We start from the raw sequence: 19,021 nt of genomic DNA on the forward strand, positions 1-19,021 counted from the left end.
GGAAGGAAGGAAGGAAGGAAGGAAGGAAGGAAGGAAGGAAGGAAGGAGAAAATAAAAGAAAAGAAAAAAGAAAAGAAAAGAAAAGAAAAGAAAAGTAAAGTTAAAAATTGGGGAAGTGTAGGTGTTTCTCATGGCAGTACAACTTAGTTTCAAGACCCAGGGCTATAATACATGCAATTAGTCAAATTATTACAGACTAAACTCTGCACTGGTCTCAACAGGTTTTTCCAAACAATTACCTTTATTACTGGAGTAGAAGCAGGCTATGTGCTTGGAGATAATTTTCACAACCATGTAGGAAGAACTATGTTATCAGTCTAACACATGTCACTCTTCCCAAGTGAGACACAAATGATTTGTAACTTTTTGAGTTCCAAGTTTGTATTTTCATGATTCAGTTATTGGCAAAATCCCGAAAAGATGCATTTGCCTGAAGTTTCCAGCACAGAGATTAATAAATGTTTGTTGATGAATTCCTATGAAATTGATTTGAATGAGTCTAGCAAGATTCTGTGGTGTAATAGAGAGGGGGCTGATTTTGGAACCAGACTTGGTTACAAAGGTATTACTACCTTTTAGAAGAGTAAATATTTACATGCACTGAAAGTAAGAAAAATTTAAATGTAAAGCACCTTTGTCACTAGCTCTTTTCATTAATTCAGTGTTTGTATATGGTATCTGGCATTATTTACTTACTATTTTTACAGGAAAATTAAAAATAAAAAATAACTCTTGTTGCTATAAGCAGCACAAACCCCCAGTGGCTGTGGCCTTCTTAGATTTTTAGAGAAATTTCCATCATTTTAGAAGGACAAAAACTGGGCAACAATACAAAATTTTGGGAGAATTTAAAGGTCTCATGATGACTGGCACCATGGAGTTAGGAAATGATACATTCCAAACCCATTCAGAATGGTAATATTTTTTAATTTTTATATAAAATAAAATTTTTATAGCAATATTTTTAACCATACCATCCTTCTTCCATAACAATCCATATCCAGTAATTCCTGGCAGGGGAATTTCAGGAGAGGAATAAGCATTTCCTCAGAGGGCTTATTTAGTAATTGTGTCTTTTTCTTATGAGCTACTGATACTTGGATCGTACAACAAGCACCCACGAGCAAGGGAACAATCCCCAGATGGATCCTGGAACTCCTTGCATTTTGCTTCTCAATATTTTAATCCTCATAAAAATACATTTTGCTTAAAGTCTAGAACATAAGATACTATAAATTCTGCACATCATGATGGATAAAGATCTAATATTACAAAAGTTTTAACACATATGGCACCAAAATCACACACAAAAAAGAGGAAAAAAAAAGGATGAATTGGACTTTATCAAAATTAAATACTTTTGTGCATCAAAGAACACTGTCAACAGAGTAAATTTATATAATACTTTTGTGCATCAAAGGACACTACCACAGCAACCTATGGAATAGAAGAAAATATTTTCAAATCATGCATCTGATAAGTGGTTATTATCCAAAATATATTAAAAACTCCTACAACTTAACAACAATAGAAACAATCTGATGTTTTTTAAATGGGCAAAAGACATGGATAGATGTTTCTCCAAAGAAGATATACAGATGACCAATATAAACAGTAAAGATGCCCTGACATCATTAAGCGTTATGGAAATTCAAATTAAAACCGCCTTGAGATAACACTTTAATATCCTTAGGATGCCTGTTAGAAAACAAAGTAATAAACAAAACAAACAAATACAAATCCAGAAAATAACAAGTGTTGGTGACATTGTGGAGGGAGAAATTGGAACTCTTGTGCATTGCTGGTGGGAATGTAAAATGATGCAGCATCTGTGGAAAAGTATGATAGTTCCCCCCCCAAAAAAAGAATTATCATATGAACTAGTAATTTCACTTCTAGGTGTACACCCAACATAATTGAAATCAGGGACTCAAACAGACATTTGGACACCAATGATTATAGCAGCATTATTCACAATAGCCAAAAGGTGAAAACAACCCAAATGTTCATCGATAGATAAATAGACAACACATGGGGTGTGTGTGTGTACGTATGTGTGTGGATATATATGTGTGTGTATATATACGGTGTATATATGGTATATATATTTATACACCATATATAGTATATATATTTATATGCCATATATATGGTGTGTGTGTATGTATATCTATATACACACACATATACATACACACACACCATATACACATGTACCATATATATACACATATACCATATATATGTATACACACATACACACACACACCATATGTTGTCTATTTATACATCAATGAACATTTGGGTTGTTTATATATGTATAGACAGTACAATATTATTCAACCTTAATAAGGCAGGAAATTCAGACACAAACTACAATATGAATAAACCTTGAAGACATTACCCAAGGTGAAATATACTAGTCACAAAAGGACAAATATTATACGATTCCACTTTATTAAGTATCTAAAGTAGTCAAATTCATACCTACAGAGAAATAGAATGGTAGTTGTCAGAGTTTGGGAAAGAAGGGGGTAAACAGTTACTGTCTAATGGATACAGAGTTTCAATTTGGGAAGATAAAAAAGTTCTAGAGATGGTTAGTGGTGGTAGTTGCACAACAATGTGAATATACTTAATGCCCACTAAACAATAAACCTAAAAATCATTAAAATCATAAATGCTATTATGTGTATTTTACTATAGTATTTTTAGAAAGTTTTAAAACAATAGGGAATGCAGGTGATGACAGATAAATAGAATGATAGACAGATGGAGAACTTTAAAATTATATAAATATTTTCTAACCTGGATAAAAAAGGGTAAAGAAACAGGGATAGGGTAGGCTTGAATTCAGACTTATGCTCCTCAAGTTGGGAATCCACTTTTGCTTACCCAAATTCCCTTCAATGTACCTCTTCTATGTGTATTCAACATATAACCCTTCTAGAATATCTGCGACTCAGGATGCCAAGTTTCTTGCTTTTAGGGCTGAATAGAAGATCTTAAGGTTATTTTAGAAATAGACTGGAGGTCATTCTGAACAGTCAGAGGCAAATACAGTGCAATGGGCAAGTACAGCTAACAGTCAAGGAGGGGAGCCAAGGGTCAACACCAGAAACTCAAGCCCTGTTATCACATCTAAAGAATACATTGGGGCATGTAGTTAGGAGGAAACAAGAAATAGTGAGAAGCTTGGGTTGCCAAAATAGAGTGCAAGGCAAGAAAATGTTGTAAGGTTCCGGAAGCTCAGCAGGCCACTGACTGGGTTGGTGGAACCTGGTTCTGAGGGAGTCTGATTTAGTGTTTATCATTTTATTTATTCTGCCACTGTTACCTCAAGAACTTTGCCAGACTCAAGCTCAAGCTTAGCCCACCTGTTAAGCCAATTACAGGGAGCTGGAGGAACGAAGTAGAAATGAGGCAGTGACTAACAATTTATTCCCTTGATTTCTTTTAGTCTCTGTTTTGTTGCATTTCATAATGTAAAATCGAAGAACAGTTTAGCTTTCGAATCATATTTATTGAATAGCATTGCTGTATTTTCCAACTCTCCACCATCCCAGATACAAGAACACTAAAACGTGGCATATGATACATATGGTCCAACATTGATTATCCAACCCTAATTGAAGGAAGGTAGCCTTAAATGGAACCATGAACTTAATTACAAGTGGAATACCTGTGGTGTCAGAGTTTACTATAGCAGATAAAACAAAATTCCTCTTAGGAGGATGGTGGTCCAAACTGGCATTCAACAGAATTTGGCTTGCCAAGTTCTGTGTTGTAAGATATTCTGAATTATTAGGAGACAAAGCAGACCATGTGTTGTCCAGTTCACCACAATCTCTACCACCTTCTGCTGATGGTCCTGAGCTGCTACATATTTTTTTCTAATATGCTTGGTTCCTGAATAAGATTATACTATTATGGTGGATGGACTTTTGACATTTTTTAAAAAATAGATCCAGAGATTGGACAAGTTCTCAGAGACCAGCATACTCTAGTAGCAGATCTCAAGGAAGGGAAGACAAAGCTGTACCAAAGTACTTGATGATAAGTTTGGCACTGTCACTACCTAAGGGACAGGCTCCCTCCGCATCATCTTCATAGCTTATGTACCAGTGCTATTGTTAGAGCAGAAACTTGCAAATTACTACACACTGTCATTTTTTTGTCTCATATGCCCACATTTTTATAAAAGTAGACTTTTTAAAAGAACAGTTTTAGATTTACAGAAGAAAATTGAGAAATTATTACAGTTTCTATATACCTCCACCCAGTTTCTACTATTACTCACATTTACATTAGTAGGGTAAATTTGTTACAACTAATGAATCAATATTGATACATTATTATTAGTTGAAGTCCATACATAGATTTTCATAGTTTTACCGAATATCTTTTTTATTGTCTAGGATCAATCCAGGATGCCACATTACCTTAAGTTGTCATGTCTCCTTAGGCTCCTCTTAGTTGTAACAGTTTCTCAGAATTTCCTTGTATTAGATGACCTTGACAGTTTTGAGGAGCATGGCTCGGTATTTTGTAGAATACTTCTCCATTGAAATCTATCTGATGTTTTCTTCATGATTAAACTGGAGCTATGTGTTTTTGGGAGTAAGACCCAGGGGTCAAGTACCATTTTCATTACATCACACGTACTATCAACATGGTTTATCATTTATGATGTTGACTTTGATCACATGGCCAGGCGGTATTTTTCAGGTTTCTCTACTGTAAAACTACTCTTCCTCATTCCCTTTCCATACCATAGTCATTGGAATTAAGTCACTAGGCTCAGCCCATACTTCTGCAGTGCATAGATATGCTCCACTTCCTAAAGGAAGCATATTACAGAAATTATTTGGAATTAATTTGCATGGTAAATGAGACTGTAAATTTTAGTCTCTTCATAGCTATTTATTCAATCAATTATTTAGATCCGTTTGGACTCATGGATATTTACTTTATATTTTGGGTTATAACATACTACTTCATTTTGTTCTCAAGTTGTTCCAGCTTTGGCCATCATTCTGGCTTTCAGTTAGCTCCTGGTCCTCTTTGACATACCATTATCAATTTGTTAGTGGGGATGGAACACTCCCTTATTTTCTGGCACTAGAAGATGCTCATGGATCATCTTGTAGATTTCTTGTCTCAGTCCTACACTCAGCTATACTCATTTCTTCAAAGGCCCCTCATTCATTCATTCATTCATTTGTTTCATTGGAAAATGACTTTAGAAACCAAGATTTGGGTGGTAGTTGTGCTTGTTGCTCCTGGAGTGCTATTACTTCTAAGCCCTCTCAGATAACTAGGGAAAGAAATATATGTGTGCATACTAACCCAATTATATACACATGTCTATAAATATTTCTGTATGTATCCATCTGTATCTATATAAAGCTAACCATGAATTCATACTGATGTCTCCAACTCTAATTCATTACTCAAATCATTTTATCTTCCCCTCCTTGCTTATCTGAAAACTCTTAAGAGTAACAGTGAGAAACCTGGCTCCTACCATTAGCCATCAATTGTTGAATTAAAATGTTTAGAATACATGTATAGCAGCATCAGAATTGTGAACCCATAATATCTTTACATGCCATAGATTTTTCAGGAGTCAAATATTCAAAAGTTAAATCTTTAAAAGCTAATGTGCTATGTTATATGGAAGTCAAGTATAAAAATGGCATTTATTCTATTCCCAATACATACCACATGGAGTATACCACATTTAAAATCGGAGTCATGTATTTTTTTCTCATTGTAAAGTGAGGGGTCAAAAAACCCGTCACAATGTGCATGGTAAATACATACAATTTTATATGTCAATTAAAAATATATGAGTAAACACAGTTTTAAAATATTTTAGATAATGGGAAGGATATAGATTGAAACACATACAAACAGCTTGTATAGAATCTATGTGACATTATGTGTGAAAGATATAACAAATTTTACTCAGTACATATTACTACTTACTCTTCTCTCCATCTTGAGATAAGGAAAAATGAGACAATTTTAGTTAAGTAGGAGATTAGAAAGGTTATTTTGGGAAGAAATTTAGTGCTAGAAAAGGCACTTAGAAGTAGAAGTCATAGTCCTTTTCATAGCTACACAGAAGCCTCTAAAACTAACCCACAACATAAGATGGATAAGATGGGTCACGAAGATAGAAAAAGAAAGAAAATACTGAGATTTTCCTCTCTCTTCAAAATAAAGCATTATATTTTACAGATGTCCTTGACAAACTCTAAGGCTCATTCAAGCTTTACAAAAGGATCTTGGAATATGATATTTTTTAAGTATTCAGAAATTTTTCAGTGAGATCAATAATAACAAAATATTTCTTGTTTGCTAAACAAGAAAGTTTAGGAATGAGTTTTTCACAGAACATGACTAGCATATACTAAGGAAAATAAAACAAGTTGGGGAGGAGGATGATTCACCTATGTCACAGAAGAGCTGCTAGAGACCTCCAGAGAGGTGACTAGAAATGAGTCATCTCTTTAATAACAGGTTTCAAAATGGAATTCCCATAAGAGGCATGGTAGATACCTTTGGAAACATATAGAAAAAATCTAGGCAGAAGTATCTACTTATAGAATATTTTCCCTATAAATGCTTCATTTAGAGGAACACTAAAAATGTAAGTGTAAAGGCAAAGTAGTGTGCAGTGAATGGCAGATTAAATTAGGATCTAATTAGTGAGTCCACAATTTAGATAGTTATTTAATCATAACATGATTAAAATGTAAGGTAAACTATCCCCTATGAAATAGAATTGCTTGATACATTAAGTTTAGTCTCATCTCTTGCACTGTAATCTTTTACAAAGTTATTAGAACATTCATCTAGATACATCTGAAACAAACTTTGGGTGGAAACTTCTGTGAATGTTTTCATATCTTTGTTTTTCATCAAGAGATATCTTTGTGTATCTATTTAATTTAATTTTTATGGAATGCAAACTACATAGAAATCCCTCTTTCTCCATTCATTGTAAGAGCTGGATTCTTTGACTTAAGTAATCATTTGGAGGATTCTTGATTTTCTCTTTTGAAAATCTTGTGAGATGGAATTGTCGACTTACTCTGATGCATTGGAAAAGTTTCTATTTGTTGTCTGTGTTTGCAGCAAACTCAACTGATGGTTACCAACTTTGAGGCAATTGCTATCTGGATGTCTTTTAAAGTGAGTAATGGAGAAATGGCTGGTTTCTTAGACTTTCTGTTGCTATTGCAGATTTAGTACATTCTTAAGCAATTTTCACTTGCTGTATTATTATCACAAGCCAAAAGCAAAGTAATTTTTTAACCTTTCTTGATAAACTGAATGTAAAAATACATGTGTTGTAGTAAAAAATAATTACTTATTTAACAAAATCTTGAAAATAAAATATTTTTGCTTAGGTGCTTCAACTGATGAATCTACTTCTGGATGCATTTCTAGCAAAATATGGCATTTATGAAAATTCTTCATTTTGTATGTTGTATGTACAACATATGTATTATGGCATTTTACATGTAATGAAATTTTAGGGTGAACACTTTATTATCTTTATATATTTTTTTATTTTGTGTGTTTCTGTATGTTTAAATTCATGCTTTTATTCAATAAAATTAGGCATGTAATTTGAAGATCACACAAATGGATTAAGGGTATGTGATAATATCTTTCATGTAGTTTGTTTCTAAGGCTGGATCTACACAAATAAATGCACATTTGTATACATAACTATACATATAAAACTATCTATATACATTAGTACTATCATTGAAGACAAATAAAGCAAAAAATTTTAATTCAGCAAATTGCTTAGCTTTTCTTTCTCTTTCACTCATATGCTCACATTCTCCCTCTCTTTTTCTTTCTCTTTTTTCCTTTTTTTGGCTTGTTTACATAATGCTCTATTTTCAATTTGACCTACTTGATTGATTTTTAAATGGAATACTTCACTGTCTTGTAGACACTGACGATATAGATGAGAGAGTAAAGAAATCATCTGGCATATTTCAAAGGTATTAAAGATGGAATTGAGAGGTAGTACTTAAAAGTATTCATTATTAAGATAACACCGAATTGGTACAGATATTTTCACTTTGCTTTTAGGATTGGATACTGATGATATTAATATGATGTTAAAACCTCACATTAAGAGGTTTTGTTTAGAGTGAGAAGTTAGTTCTTTGATTCAATCTCCAAATGGAACCAAGAAGTTTCTAAGATTAAACACTTTTGGTTACTTTGCGGGTTCCCACTTCCATTTGGAAACACCTCGGAAGAAGAATGGCGTGTAGTGCTCACAACTTAAAATAAGGCAAATTGGAATGCACTAAAAGTTTTCCATTCTAACTCTAAGCCCTTCAGGGCAATGTATTGTCTATTGTCTTAGCTTTAGCTGTTAACACTTTTTCTGTTTCATGCCAAACTGTAGTCATACTGAAATTCTTTCCCTTCTTAAATAATGTCAAGCTCTTGCATACAGATTGCTTTTTCTCACTGTCTGGATTTCTTTCCTACGCATCCTTCTTCCCTTTGTGTTGCTAACTCCTACTCATGCTTCAGATTCTAGATGTTCTCATGGAAGTCTAGGCTGGTTAGATTAGATGAGCCCTGCTTGCCTGCTTCCAAATGTTAAAAAAAAGACCATGAGATCTGTAGAGGGAAAGGAGTAGAGCTTTATTTATTATTATTATTTTTTAAATCTATAGATTGGGGAGGCATACTCTTTAGTACAAGTGAACGTGTGCTTTCTGGATAACAAGGAGAAGGTTCAAGATTTTGTGAAATGGGAAAATGTTACGTATTGCTCTTTGAGAAATTTCATAAGGACTGGTAAGATTTTAAGGTTCTGGCAAACTCTGATACGTAAATGACAGCAGTGGGCAAAACTAGTCGGAGAGTTTCAGCAGGCTTCTGCAGTTGTTAGATCAAACTGGTTTCGGGTTACAGCAGGCAGCTTTAGCTGCCCAGTTTGCAGAGAATTACATCTTTTGAGCAATGTTTTGTGCTGAGTGCTTTCCCCCTCCCCTGCCCCCTCCCTGCTTTCTCGACTCTGTTTTAGTTGAGTGACAAAAATGTTCCAATTCATATAATCAACTTTCACGCAAAGAACTTTGGTACATCTCCTAGCAACATTTTATTAAACTTACTTATTTTTATCTGTTTTATTTACTTATCAATGAGATACACAGGATGAGAAACCGAAAAATGGAAGTGGGACAAGGGATCTTGAATTTGAAGGGGAGAATACAGAAATGAAGTTTAGGCAGCACTCTGAGGAAAAAGAAGCCCCACAACATAGCGTGAGAAGAAATATAGGCAGGAAAAAATCCTCCTCTAAAGGGAAACAATGAAGTTGTTTCTAAACAGTGAACAGTAGGTAGAATTTTCAGTTGGTTCCGGCTTGTGCATCATTTATAAATCTTGCATTGATTCTATTATGCTGAATACTTATATGTTAATATGCACTAGGAATTATAAAAGAGACCAGAGAGATAATAGCAACTATAGGTACCCAGAGCAATTGTAAGAAGCAAAATGACATAGGAAAAGCAGGTTGCAACGTGAACTAACTAGTGAGAAAATAAGAGAAGACTCTTCTCACTCTAAATGTCCTATAACATATTTTCTAAATACGAAAGAAAAAGGGACCACTTTGTGACTTCAGATCATCTGGAATATGCAAACCTGATTAATGAAAGTATCCCAGCCTATGTCTTCCTTGCAGTCTTTAGATATCTTACTAATACCAGAGTTTTCACATAGATTGATTGGCTTTGAATCAATTCAATAATCCACCTAGTCTAACTCTTTCCATCAAGGCCAACAGCTATAATTTCTCTAAAGGCTACTGGGAATGAGACCCCAATGCTTTAATAGTAGTATGCCTCAACTTGTTCTTCTTCAAAGATATCTCAGATATTCCTGAACCTTTCACTTCAAGACAGATTTTAAAATCATCTTGACAAGTTACACAGATTTGGGAAATTATATTAGAACTGCATTGGATCTACAAATTAATTGGGAAGTAAGTGACACCTATTTTACAAGATTTATTTCCAATTCATGCAACATGTTATATTTACCTTATTTTTAGGTCTTCTTTGATGACTTTTTTTTTTTTTTTCACTTTTATTTTAGGTTCCACGATACGTGGGCAGGTTTGTTACACAGGTGAACTCCTGTCACAGGGGTTTGTTATACAGATTATTTCACCACCCAGGTATTAAGCCCAGTATCTAATAATTACCTTTTCTGCTCCTCTCTCTCCTCCCACCCTCCACCCTCAGGTAGACCCCATATCTGTTGTTCCCTTCTCTGTGTTCATGGGTTCTCATAATTTAGCTTCCACATATAAGCAAGAACCTGCAGAGTTTGGTTTCCTGTTTCTTCGTTAGTTTGCTGAGGATAATAGCCTCCAGTTCCATCCACGTTCCTGCAAAAGACATAATCTTGTTCTATTTTATGAGTGCATAGTATTTTGTGGTGTACACGTAGCATAATTTCTTTATCCAATCTATCTTTGATGGGCATTTAGGCTGATTCCATGTCTTTGCTATTGTGAATAGTGCTGCAATGAATATATACATGCATGTGTCTTCACGGTAGAACGATTTATATTACTCTGGGTATATATGCAGTAATGAGATTTCTGGGTCAGATGGTAGTTCCGCTTTTAGCTCTTCAAGGAATTGCCATACTTCTTCTCACAATGATTGAACTAATTTACAGTCCCACCAACAGTATATAAGCATCATTTTTTCTCCACAATGTCATCAGCATCTGTTTTTTGATTTTTTAATAATAGCCATTCTGACAGGTGTGAGATGGTATCTCATTTTGTTTGTGATTTGCATTTCTCTAATGATCAGTAATGTTGATGTTCCTTCTGTATGCTTGTTGGCCACAAGTATGTCTTCTTTGAAAACAATCTGTTCGTGTCCTTTACTCATTTTTTAATGGAGTTTTTTTTTTTTTTTTCTCGTAAATTTGTTTAAGTTCCTTATGGATATTGGATATTAGACCTTTGTCAGATGCATATTTTGCAAATATTTTCTCTCATCCCCTAGGTTGTCTGTCTGCTCTGTTGATAATTTGTCTTGCTGCACAGAAGCTCTTAAGTTTAATTAGATATCATTTGTCAATGTTTGCTTTTGTTGAGATTGCTTTTGGTATTTTTGTCATGAAATCTTTGACCACTTCTACGTCCAGGATGGTATTGCCTAAGTTGTGTTCTAGGGATTTTTATAGGATGATCTCCAATCTTGGGGGTTTAATAAAGTATAATAATGTTCTTCATGCATTTCTTACACAGCTTTGTTAGATTTATTTCCTGTTGATTTAAATGATGGTGCTAATTTATATAGTATGCTTTTAGCTGCCTTTTCTAATTGTTCCTGCTGTACAGAGAAGCAACTGGTTTTTATTAATTGTTTTCATACCCAGCAAAATTTTTAAAAGTTAATCAATTATCTTTATATAGTCTTTTGAGTTCTACCTTTTATTTTTTTCTTTCCCAATTATTACTTTTTAATATATTTGTTCCTATCTCCTTGCATTGCCCAGGACTTTCAATAAAAAGCTGAATGGAAGTGATGATAATGGAAACCTGTTTTGGTTCAATTGTATATATTACTATATATATATTACTTATCCCTTAAGTCTTGAGTATGCTGTGACTTTTGTTTGCTTTATTGTAGCTTTTATAGGTTTAAAATAGTTTCCTGCCATTCCTAGAGGTTTCTTTCTTTAAAATGATTGGATGTTAAGTCATATCCCGGGTTGTTTCTGAATCCATTGAGATGATCCAGTTTTTTCTCCTTTACTACCTTAGTATAGTGAATTTCATTAATTGATCTTCAGTTATTTAATTTGTATTCAGTTAATCAAGTTGCATTTCTTTGTTATGATGTATTAAAATTTTTAAATGTTGTTTTTATCTTGTTAATACTGTGTTCTTTAACAATTTTTATAATGTGTTTTTATGAATGAGTTTTTATAAAATTGTGTGACTTTTTTTGTTAGTAGAAATATTTTTAATATTGATTAATATGTCCTTGTTATTGAATTCTATAGATTTTTTTTAATTCTTGAGTTAGATTTGGAAATACAGTATTGTAGAAATATGTCCATTAATCTGTTTTCAAATGTAGTGCCGTTAATCGTAGTTTCTCTTATTTTCAATTCAATTTTATCAATTTTATTAATCTTTCAAAACAACCAATTTGTGTAAATCCTCTGTTGATTTATTAATGGTTTGCTCATTTCTTTATTACTTTTCTATTTTTACTATTTTACTATACTTATTCTTTTTTTCTAATATAAGCATTACAGTTGTAAGTATAAGATACTTACTAGAAATATTAAATTAAATTAATTTCATAAAATAGTTTATGTTTTCTATTGCTACTAATCCCATAAACTTTGTGGCATAAAACACCACCAATTTATTATTACAAATCTTAGGATTCTGAAGGTCAGAAGTTCTCAATCCAAAGTGTAGATATGCTATTTTCCTTCTGAAGCCTCTAGGAGAGAATCCATTTCCTTGCCTTTCTGGCTTCTAAAGGCACCAGTATTCCTTGACTCCTGGGCTTTTCCCTGTAGCACTTCTTTCCTCTCCATGATAGCATCCCTTTCTCTATATCTGACCATTCTGCCTTCCTCTTAGAAAGAATCTTATGATTACATCAATTACATGAGGCCCCCACAGATACTCCTGAATAATCTCCAATCTTGGAATTTTTTACATAATCATACCTGCAACGTCTCTGGCTGTGTAAGGTAATATATTCAAAGATGTCACGGGTTAGAGCATGAACATCTTTTGGAATGCCATTACTCCATCTACTGCACACATGTTTTGACATGCAGTAATTACGTAATTATATTCTAAAATTTTTTGAATTTTCATTCTGATTTTCTTTACACAGACAATTTATTTAGAAGTGTTTACTGTTTTCCAATCATATGGGCTTTTTAGTACTTATATTTTTGTGGTTGAATTCTAAATTAATTGAAAAATATTTTGATGATGTGGTCTATATAACATCAATTCTTTGAAATTTGTTGAGACTTGTTTTATGCCTCAGAATGTGATTAAGTTTCATAAATATTCTATGGGCAGGGTCTGCTTCATGGGTGTGTGACCTGTATACTTGTACAGGGCTCATGTTCGGAAGGGTTCCACGCATGTGTTATTGATTTGCTATCACAACTGTTACTATTACATTTTTAATAATTTTTGAGCACAGGATCCTACGTTTTTATTTTGCATTATACTTTTCAAATTATGAAGCCATTCCTATCAATGGGTACTTACACAACAATGTGTGTCCTAAAATTGTCATCCACTACGTCTTATACATATCTCTTAGGTCAGGCTTGATAACGTGCTTTTAAAATTTGCTAAGTCCATGTTGCTTTCTGTCTGCTTGGACAATCAATTACTAAGAGTTTATTTTAAGTCTCCTATTGAGATGGTTCATTTATGTGTTGCCCCTTCCTTCTAATTATAAGAATGTATACGTTATATGTTTTTGACATTCTTTTATTAAGTGCACAGAAGTTTACAATTGACAAATATTCTGATAAATTGAACATATGCCAGCAAAAACACCTCTCAAAAACAAACTTGGGATTAAGCTTTCAACCAATGAGAACATTTTTCTTCAGCAGACCATCACTAAACTAAATTTTAAGGATGTCTTTGGGGCAGAAAGAAACTGGTATAAAAGGCCTGAGACATAAAACAAAAAATGGAAAACAAATGAATTGGTAAATATTCAGGTAAATCTACATACCTACATACAAGCAGACTTGTGGAGCTCTTAAAAAGAAGTGAACTTAAAATAGCCAGCAACAATAGCATATGAGCTAGAAGGTGGATAAATGTAAAAGTTCTAAAATCCTTGTTTTTTGAATAGGAATATAGAGGTAAATGTTGATACATTGGATTTTTTGAAACATTGTAATTTTTCATCATTTCCAGAAAGATTTTTGCCATTGTCATTTCAAATGTTGTCTCTGACCCTTTGCTCTCTCTTCTGCTTGTGACAATCCAATTAGACATCTATTAGAGCTTACACCTGTATCCTCCATGCCTTTCGACTTCTTTTTCCAAATTTCTACCTCTTTATCTCCCCTATAAGAATTCCAGATAAAGTTCTTCGGTTCTATTTTCTAGTTTTCTAATTTTATTTTCAACTGTGTCTAATTTGTTATAAAATTTATCCACTAAAATTTTGTAGTTAAATAATTATGTTTTTACTTCTCAGAGTATTGTTTGATTTGTTTGCAAATATGCTTAGCCTTTAACCATATTTTAAACTTCTTTGCCTCATGCATGTCAGTTTTACTCCTCAGTTACTGATAAGCAACTTATAACATGTACTCTCTTTCCTCTTTAAATGTCCAGCTATGCTAAAGGGTACAGACATACAAACTGGTTAATCGAAATCTGAAGATAGACTTATTAGCAAAATAGTATACAGTGGGAAGTTGAAAACATTTCCAACATTCTGTGAGGACACTACTGTTTGTAACCCATTTCTGGAAAGGAGTTCTGTTTTCTAAAAATAAAAGTTTGTAATTTTCCATAGAGTAAACAAAATGCTAAGGGGAAGCATTTATCTTTTCTAAATCAAAGTATAATTTTAAATACAAACAGAGAATCCCAATAAGCCCAATAAGCTAAAACTAAAAAAACACAAACACTTGATTACTTTGACAACAAATTATATTTTAAATGTTTCATATTTACATTTATATTTCCATACAATCAGAAACAGTAGAAAAAATTTGGGGAACACAAAAAACATCTTAAAGTTAAAAATAAAAAACCTTGTATTAAAAAGTACAATCATTTAAATAATATTATAAGAATCTATTTGTACATAATAAGTTTCAACCAGCAAGAAATTACTAATATTGACTGTGGAATTTTGGCTGTTTTAATAGTTCTGACTCATTATTCCATAATTCAACACAGCACTGCATAACATACAAGGCAATGACAAGACCGGGAGTATCAAACTCGGATTGTTAGTTCAATTAAAATTTCAGATAAATAATAATGTACTTATACTAAAAAATTATTTGTTGTTTATCTGAAATGAAAATTTAACTGGATGTCCAATTGTTTGTTTAATCTGAAAATTCTGATCAAAATTTATCTAATAAAATGTCATTTAATATCTAAAATAAAATAAATTTACTATAACATCTTTATAACCATTCAATCAATGATTCTTCATCTTCTATTTTTCCAAATTCTTGCACAAATATTTGATGCTTAAATAAATACATAAATAATAAATAGGTAAATAAATTACACTTGAAAATAATTTATATTATGATGAAAAAACTTAAAGTGCTTCCACATGTCCTCACAACATCCCTGTGAGGTAAGATGGTGGCTAATACTTTTTCCACTTAGAAATAAAGGAGAAACTAAGGCACATTAGAACAAGGACTTGTGGATCCTGGCTAGCAGACTACAGTTGCCAGATTTAACAGAAAAAATCCAGGATTTCCAGCTAAATTTGACTTTGTGGCAAAATTTATTGTCCCATCATCTGCATGTGATGCTTCAAATATCACATTCTAGCAAACCCATTCAATTCCTGAAATTAAAGTTTAGATATTCTGTTGGCCCTTGACCTCAATTTTGCTATTTGTATATTCTCCCATGCAATATCTAGGAAAATTCTTATATTTAAAAATTATTTGTTGTTTGCTGTAGATTCAAATAAATATTATTTTACATATTAGTATGTTCCGGATATTGCATGATACAATGTAAACTATTCATTGTTTACTGAAATTCAAATTTAACCAGGCATCTTGTATTTCATCTGGCAACCCTACAACAGACCCACACAATACATGAAGTGTTGAAGTAGATTTGCTTGAAGTTTCATTGGCATCTTCACTGAGGAATTCTTGGATACCATGGAGAATGTATTGTTTTTTATGAATTTTGATTCTCAGCCCTAAAATAAAATTAAAAATTTAAAGATGGACTATGTTTAATAAGAAGGAAAGTAGGGTTCTTGCAAACTCAATATAGTCTTTGACATTCATGTGTTAGAAATGCTCTATATTCTCAACTATAAATAGGGAGATCAGAGAATTTATCCTCTAAAATAGGACACTACTGGGAGTGACAAGGAACTTTACTAAGAGTATAGGACACAAGTTTAAACCCAGAATTTTCTGGGCAAACTATGTATGGTCTTTCTGGTCATGAGCACAACAAACTCACTATTGATGTTATTTTATTTTAACCAAAAAGGCAGATACCTAATGAAGATTTTTAGCAGCAGAAAGAAATTTATAGGCTGACTTTGGACTATATGTCTCAGGATAAATGAAGAATTTAAATTAAAAAATATATAACTTACCTCTTCACAAACTTGTCCACAACCCTCTGCACCCATTGTTCCTTGGGGTCCAGACAGAGCTCTCTTCCATCGGAAAGTTTTACACTGAAATAAGAGAGAAATGGTTCAGATTAATATTTAATTTTTCCATTCAAATCATGATTCCTTAAGTCAGGCATAAAGTCTAAGTCGAAAATAACATTTATAGTAGTTGTAGAAGCTACCATATTTAAATGCCATGTAGACAAATATTTTTATTTTGTTTTGTTTCACTTACTACTGTAATCCTAACACCTAGAACTTTCCTAAATATTTCCACCTTCCTTAATTATAAGTTTGCTAGAACAAAATATCTAACCTTTTTTAAAGTACTTACATAATTTCTGTATTGGCGCAGTGTGGTCCACTCTCAATCATTCTCAGTTCTTTGATAAATTTGGGGTGGAAAGGTTTGGAGTACGTCTTTATGCACTGACACCTAAGTTCTCTACCACTCCTTGACAAAACTGCACCTGTTGGGGGAAAAAGTGATTAAGGATTGATTTTATCAACAGGCACAGCTCTGCCAGCTACTTCCTTTCTAATTCCAATATGATTATTTGGAGGCTGTGGAAAGCATCGTATTTCTAGTAAACTCATTCCTGACATTGAAAGCCAGATATTCTCCTAGCCCTTGACCTCAATTAGTTCTTTGTTTTTAAAAACAGTCATAACTGACAACATTGAACGACTTTCTATATAAAGAGTTAGAGTTCTTTTTGTACAATATCAAAATCCTCATGGTATTTTTATCTGATCCATATTGCATAATCTTCTGTGATACCACAGTGTTATTTCTAGTAGGCAAGCTAAGACTCTCCAACATAGAAATTGCCTTCAGAAAGAATTAACAGAAATATATAAATAAGTTGTACAGACCTGGTCTATAATCAGGGTATCTTTAAACCAGACAAGAATTAGTGACAAGTTTGAGGCTTGTCAATGAAATACTACATGGAGTAGAATTGTCTGAGTTACCTTGCTCAACTCAATATTAACACATAATATAGGTATCCGTAGTTCTCAATAGGATATACTGTAAATTACTTATTTATGTTAAATATATGCATGCTATATGGTATAAATTATAAAAGCAGAATATTTATATTGATCAAATTGTATACTTTCCTAAGAGTTATATAGATATAGTTTTTTTAAATCTTCAATTTAACATTAATTGACTGCTAAGATTATATTCTGTTTCTGAATAAAAAGGACACTTGTTATCAAAACATCAAGACTAGCTTTGCTATCTGAGGATCACATTTAGACATAGGAAAACTCTGTAGGTCAGAAAGATGTGCTTACCTTCACACAGAGCTGCAGAAAGCAGGAAGGCTGCCAAGAGAGCCACCACCAGCTTGGAAGTCATGTTTACACACAGTGAGATGGTTCCTTCCGGTGGTTTGTTCCTGGCTCTTGTCCTAGAAGCTTGTGTGCTCTGCTGTCTCTGAAAGTCTGTGCCTTGTGGAGTGCTCTGGTGGCTTTTTATATCATCTCCCCACTAGAGAACTTATGCATCCTCATCTTTTCATTATGTCAGAGGAAATTCCACAATTTGCAACTGATGGCCCATCCCCTCAGGGCAAAACTGAGTCATCACACTTCCTATTTGTTCCTTATCAAATACTCAGTATGATGAAAGTTTTCTTTGATCTTTAAAATAATTTAATTTTAACATACATCTTTTTAAATACTGAAGCTCCACAATTTGATGAATTATCAGTTGTATCCTTTTTTATTTCTAGATAACTTTATCATAGTACCATGTGACAGATATAATACTAGAGTGGCAGGTGTTAGAACAAGATCACCGATGGTTTTCTTTTAATGGCATAATTTTTTTATTCAGTTAATTACAGATGCTCTCATGACGGTGAAGATAAGCCAGTCAATCATTTTATTGGGGAGATAATTTATAATAAATCATTTTCTAAGCATGTTAGAGAGTTTCTAGGAACTGTTACTGCTCTTAGGCGGCATATTACAACTTTTCAAAAGATTTAGTTTTCTAATGTATGTTAACAGAATGGTGGGGCACACCTGCTTCACATAGAAATCAGTTCTACAAACATTTACGGAGTAACTTTCTGAGTAATGTGGGGGATCTAGAAATAGATAAGACTAAGTACTTGTTCTTAAAGAGTTTGGTCTATCAGAAGAAAAAAGCAATGTAAGGACTGACTATATAGCAGAATAGACAAGTATGTTTATGGTCTGGGAAGCGGTGCACTGGAGCTGTTTGGTTGGGGTGGGAAGGAGGTGTTATCTAATGGAAAGGTGTATGCTTAGTGGAGAGAGCATCTGGATTCAAACTCTGGTTCAGCCACCCTTGCTTCATGCTCTTTATCCAAGGACACTAAGACTGACCTCTGAGGACCCATGATCACTAGCAAAACGGATGGAATGAGAAATTTCAATGAGTCATTAAAAGGTGGCTTTATGTCCTAGTGTCCTTTCAAGAAAGGTCTTGGATTCCATCGATAAAGAGCACCAAGGAAGGGTCCTTATGATAATAAAAGTCTGTTCCCTTCTGGGCAAGTACACGATTTATAAATAATTCACCTTGATGTAACGGTTCTTTA

General features: G+C 33.2%; 1 protein-coding gene across 1 annotated transcript; it reads right to left on the reverse strand.

Annotated features, from left to right (window-relative positions):
• Nucleotides 1-14,734: 14,734 nt before the first annotated feature.
• On the reverse strand, nucleotides 14,735-17,956 carry CXCL8 (C-X-C motif chemokine ligand 8). Its single transcript, XM_023198506.1, has 4 exons — nucleotides 17,745-17,956; nucleotides 16,774-16,909; nucleotides 16,419-16,502; nucleotides 14,735-16,007 (listed from the first exon to the last, which is right to left on the reverse strand). The coding sequence occupies exons 1-4, from the start codon at nucleotides 17,806-17,808 to the stop codon at nucleotides 15,986-15,988; spliced, it is 306 nt and encodes a 101-aa protein (XP_023054274.1). The 5' UTR covers nucleotides 17,809-17,956; the 3' UTR covers nucleotides 14,735-15,985.
• Nucleotides 17,957-19,021: the final 1,065 nt, after the last annotated feature.

This window comes from Piliocolobus tephrosceles, chromosome 3, assembly GCF_002776525.5.
Source record: "Piliocolobus tephrosceles isolate RC106 chromosome 3, ASM277652v3, whole genome shotgun sequence".
NCBI classification, from domain to species: Eukaryota; Metazoa; Chordata; class Mammalia; order Primates; family Cercopithecidae; genus Piliocolobus; species Piliocolobus tephrosceles.